At 34.0% G+C, this 5,205-nt stretch overlaps 1 protein-coding gene across 1 annotated transcript; it reads left to right on the plus strand.

Moving 5' to 3' along the window:
- Positions 234–2,239, plus strand: LOC109234198 (myb-related protein 306-like). The gene is made up of 3 exons (XM_019400079.1): positions 234–634; positions 834–963; positions 1,119–2,239. The coding sequence occupies exons 1-3, from the start codon at positions 502–504 to the stop codon at positions 1,891–1,893; spliced, it is 1,038 nt and encodes a 345-aa protein (XP_019255624.1). The 5' UTR covers positions 234–501; the 3' UTR covers positions 1,894–2,239.

The raw sequence follows: 5,205 nt of genomic DNA on the forward strand, positions 1-5,205 counted from the left end.
AGAAAAGTAAAAAGTGACAAATAATTTGAGACATAAGAAGTAGTAATTATATTTTGTGAGATCGTAAAATGATGCAATGCTAAAAAATTTAAGACCGTAATAAAAATCCAATTAATAGAAACTGCATGAGAATTAATGTTGAAAATAAGAAACAGAAGCTACGCGGTTTGTGAGGCAGAAAAAGACGAGAAGGGATTACTAAAGCATAAAGAAACAGCTGACTTTTGCAAGCAAAAGAGTAAATGCTCATTGCTGTCCGCTTTTGACTCTTTGGACACATAGCTATTTTACCACTTGTTCATCTTTAGTCAGCGTAAAGACCACCTTGTGCTCTTCTCCTTCTCTCTTCAACAAATAGTGTATATATACACAAGGACCTCCACTGGCTTAGACGCTTGTCTCAACTTTGCTTCACGAAAGAGAAGAAACAAAACCACTTCTTGTTTTTCCATTCAAAGTCACTTTAAAAAAAGGAAAAAAGATTTGTTGCTTGAGAATAGAATGGGAAGGCCACCTTGTTGTGATAAAATAGGGGTGAAGAAAGGACCATGGACACCAGAAGAGGATATAATCTTGGTTTCATATATTCAACAACATGGTCCTGGTAACTGGAGAGCTGTTCCCAGTAATACTGGTAAACATTTTAATCTGAAAACTCTTCTTTTCTTTATCTTTTTTTCTGGAGAAGTTTGTTAGAGTCATTAAATGTGTAGTAGTAAGAGTAATAAATATTCTGCTGCTTTACGCCACCTTGAATAATGAATTACATCCACTAGATCAATCTTATCATCAATCTCTATGTACTCACAGCCGTTCATCTTTTTTCTTCCCAGGTTTGCTTAGATGCAGCAAGAGCTGTAGGCTTAGATGGACTAATTATCTCCGTCCGGGAATCAAACGTGGCAACTTTACAGAACATGAAGAAAAGATGATTATTCACCTCCAAGCTCTTCTTGGCAACAGGTACCATGCAAAATTTCATCTTTTTTCTTGTTTTAGTATTAGATCCAACTTTTATATGTTGCGAATCCTAATAGGGATTTGGGAGAGATCTATTTTATATAATTTTTTTAGGGTTAGTGTCTAACTTTTATTTATTTATAATTTTTTGTGTGTAGATGGGCTGCGATAGCATCGTATCTTCCACAAAGGACGGACAACGATATAAAAAATTACTGGAATACTCATCTGAGAAAGAAGCTGAAGAAGCTTCAAGGGAATGATGAGAACAGTAGTCAAGAAGGAATAAGCTCATCGTCTCAATCAAATGTCTCAAAAGGACAGTGGGAGAGGAGGCTTCAAACAGATATCCACATGGCTAAAAAAGCCCTTTGTGAAGCTTTGTCCCTTGACAAATCCGATTCTCCGCCAAATAATCCTATCCCTCAACCTGTTCAATCATCTTGTACTTATGCATCTAGTGCTGAAAATATTTCTCGGTTGCTTCAAAATTGGATGAAAACTTCACCCAAATCATCTCAATTTAGTCAATCAAACTCCGAGTGTACTACTCAAAGCTCCTTTAACAATTTATCAATAGGGCAGGGTTCGAGTTCTAGTCCTAGTGAAGGGACCATTAGTGCAACAACACCAGAGCGTTTTGATCCAATCTTTATGTCTCAATCGATGATGGCAGATGAGTGTAACGCTTTCACACCTGAAAATGCTGGGACTTTCCAAGTTGAAAGCAAGCCGAATTTGCCGAATCTGAATGCTGAATATGGATTTTTATTTCAAGAGGAAAGCAAGCCAAGTTTGGAATCGGAAGTTCCGTTAACTTTGCTGGAGAAGTGGCTATTTGATGATGCTATTAATGCTCCAGCACAAGAAGACCTAATGGGATTGGGAATGGGAATGGAAATGAACTTGGGTGATGCTACTGACTTGTTTTGAAGAAATATTTACTAGTAAATGATTAAATGATAGCCCTAGTAAATATTTCTTCAAAACAACTTAGTAGTTACGTTTTGGGTTCTTTTATCTGTTTTTTTGGGGTTGTTAATTACTTGTTAATTAGACTTTGGAGTTTATAGGTTGTTACTTACTTACTAGCCTTAGCAAAAACTCTGGTATTTGCAAGATCAAAAAGTGTAAATTACAAGTAATCTTAAATCTGCATATGTAGTAATAGTACTAGTGATACTAGCCTCTCTAAACTTCTAAGAGCTTCAACTGTTTGTACTATGTGCTCAATTTTTTTTGAGTATTATCTAGAAATGAAAATTAGAGTTTGACTTCAGATGTTCCCTAGTTCCAATAGCATAAATAAACGTACAAAAATCATGAATGCATATTGTAATTTTTCATAAAAAATTTGTCAGGTCGATACAGTGAATATATCACTCTTATTTATTTCTTGTTTTTAATGCAAGTAGTGGCTATTTAGTGTTCCCTGGCCCTGCAACTCTTTAAGGTTCCTTGAATCTAAACGGACGATGAAGTAATAATTAAAATCTGAGCTCCATGGTGTGACACTAAAGAGGCGAGCTTTCTTTCATCATCTAAAGCGAGTGCAACGAGGACTTAGATATTACACCATCCCTCCCATTTTAGTTATCATATTTTGCTTCTCGAGATTCATACTAACTGAACTTTGATTAATATTTTAAAATATATTTTTCATCATATTGTCATGAGAAAATCGCATCTTCTAGTACTTTAGTATATAATTTCTAAATATATTTAAATTTTAATTTTACAATATTGAGTTGATCGATCTATTCCGATTTAATTTAAAAATTAATCAAATTGATGCTCGAAAATGGAAACATCACAGCTAAAATGGGTTGGAGGTCAGTTATAGACTTCTGTTTTTGTTTGAAATTATTTTGAGATGGGAGAATATATGGTGAGAATGTGAAGGTCTTTGGCAAGATTAGAGCCCTATAATATGCAACTGTAGCTGTGTACGGTGAAGTTGCAATATTAAAATTAACTTCAGCTCTTTTTTCTTCTTTCGTTCAGAGTTAGCAGAAGAGCAATACAATGGGGTTAATAAACAACTTACTATATGATATGCTATTCAAATATTATTCTTGTGACTGACTGTTTCATTTTTCACTCAACTTAATAAATTCTTGAAAAAAAGTCTTGACGCGCATAGTAATTCATTCAATTATGTCCTAGAAAGGAAGTATGGCGCTATGTCTCCACCCATTCAAGACTCCATGAATAACACCTCACTCTACAGGATCTTGAATTTCAAGGAAGCTTCCTTTACGGTGAAGTATAGGGATAAGGAGTACGATTCTAAATAGTCAAGAGAAAAAAGCATTGAGTTTTTACCACCCCAAAAAAAAAAAGGAAAAATGGGAAATAAAAATAAAGATATAAAGAATTAAAGAAAATGTTCAGTTAAAATGATGTAATTTTGTAATCCAATTACTATTACTGGAAAGATAAATTTTACCAATATAATGGAGTATTAAAGAAGCGGGTTGAGGACATAGAGAGATGAAGAAAACACACACACATATATAGAGAGACGTATAATACCATAAATAAAATGTTTTTTCTCTAATTTAATGTTTTGAATGGAATGGTTCGTACAAATTAAAGTTTAGCATTTCGAGTCTGTCATACATTATAAAACGACGGGGTGTAATATTGTTGGTTAGCGTTTCTCCGATGAAAACGATTTAGGTTAAATGGGAAATCTCCTCATCTCTCATGGTCAAAACTAACCAAGCACTGAGTGTAGACTCTGCAAACAAGTTTTAACTATACCAATTTCCGTGTGATTGGATGACTTATAATCTCTTTAAGAATCAAAGGAGTAAAGAATTTTTGTGATATTCTCTAATCCCGTCTTAAGCTATTGCAAATATGCACGTGCCATTTGGAAATTAAAAAGCCATGAACCAACGGCTAAGAAATTTAAAATGACGAAGGATTACCGCTGGATGGGACTCGCCAATAAAAAGTAACCCATCCAATAGTATTTAACATCCAAAAAACTGTCAAATAAAACATGTCCCATGCCGAAATATACAAGTACCGCCTCGTCCTGGGCCATCGCACGGAAAACTATAACCGAAATCCTTTTTATCTGGCATATCTTTTTCTTTTTAAAATCGACTTGAAGAAAGCATTGATTAATTCACACATCGATCATTCTTAAATTCACGCTGGAATCTGCTAATCGTCATTATTTGGATTTTGGATGCAACTCGTTTAATTTATCTACACAGGGGTGACAAGATTTAAAAACTTTTAGCTCTATTAACCCAGTATTGCTGGTTTAAAAAAGCTTAACATAATGTTGGAAATTGTGGCAATTAAGCCTAGCAGGAGTTTCAACATTAAAGTTGATCAATCTTTTAATCTCCTCCTAAAGTTGGTCAAACTGACAATGGATGACCAGGATTCTGTAAGAGAAAGAGGATCACTAATACTCAGAGGCGGAGCTAAATTTTTGAATCGATGAGTTATGAATTTTAGAAAAGGCAGTTTAAATATTAGATTTTGGATAAATTATTTATACATATTACTTGAATTTCTTAATATAAATACAAAATTTAGGCTAAAATTATTGGATCCGCTGAATCCATAAGGGGAACTGTACCTCCATTCATACTAATACTTTATAGTACAAGTTTATAACCACAATAAACATATGCCTAATAAGAAACTAACATGTTAAAAATCTAGTACAAAGTGTAGTTGGATTATGCAAACATGGCAGCGATGGTTAGATCTTGAATTCTTTCAATATCAAATTTTGGTAAAACGTGCATTGGGAAAACGCAAATGGCCATTAAATGCAAAATAAACGAAGAATCAAGTTGACTATTGCTTGAACCTAACCACCCACCAGGCCCAGGCTAAAACCTTTTTTTCTGTAAAAGCATAAGCCCCTCATGAATACAAACACCAAATGACAAGGCAAAATAACACTTGCATATAATGCAAACAGTACTTTTGATTTGTCAATATGCAGAAAGAATTTATTGAAGGCACATTTTTTTCTTTCTTTTACAGGCTGCACATATTGAAGCAGTAAAAGAAGCAATGTGGGAAAAAAATATGGAACTTAAAATTCCACTAAGGCCAGAGCAGAAAAAAAAGAAAGAAAATAAATTCATATGATTCCACCTCCAAAGTCCAAAGGAAGCTTCCTTTACAGACAAATATATTTAAGGATTTATTCATAGTTGTAGCAGGTCATGATACCCATGTTCTTTCCCAAAATTTAAAACAGCTAAG

This window comes from Nicotiana attenuata, chromosome 11 (genome assembly GCF_001879085.1).
Source record: "Nicotiana attenuata strain UT chromosome 11, NIATTr2, whole genome shotgun sequence".
Lineage (NCBI taxonomy): Eukaryota > Viridiplantae > Streptophyta > Magnoliopsida > Solanales > Solanaceae > Nicotiana > Nicotiana attenuata.

Coding starts and splice junctions, on each gene's coding strand:
- LOC109234198 (XM_019400079.1), top strand. CDS start 502: ATGGGAAGGCCACCTTGTTGTGATAAAATAGGGGTGAAGAAAGGACCA. Junction 635..833: donor AGCTGTTCCCAGTAATACTG/GTAAACATTTTA, acceptor TTTTCTTCCCAG/GTTTGCTTAGATGCAGCAAG. Junction 964..1,118: donor CAAGCTCTTCTTGGCAACAG/GTACCATGCAAA, acceptor TTTTGTGTGTAG/ATGGGCTGCGATAGCATCGT.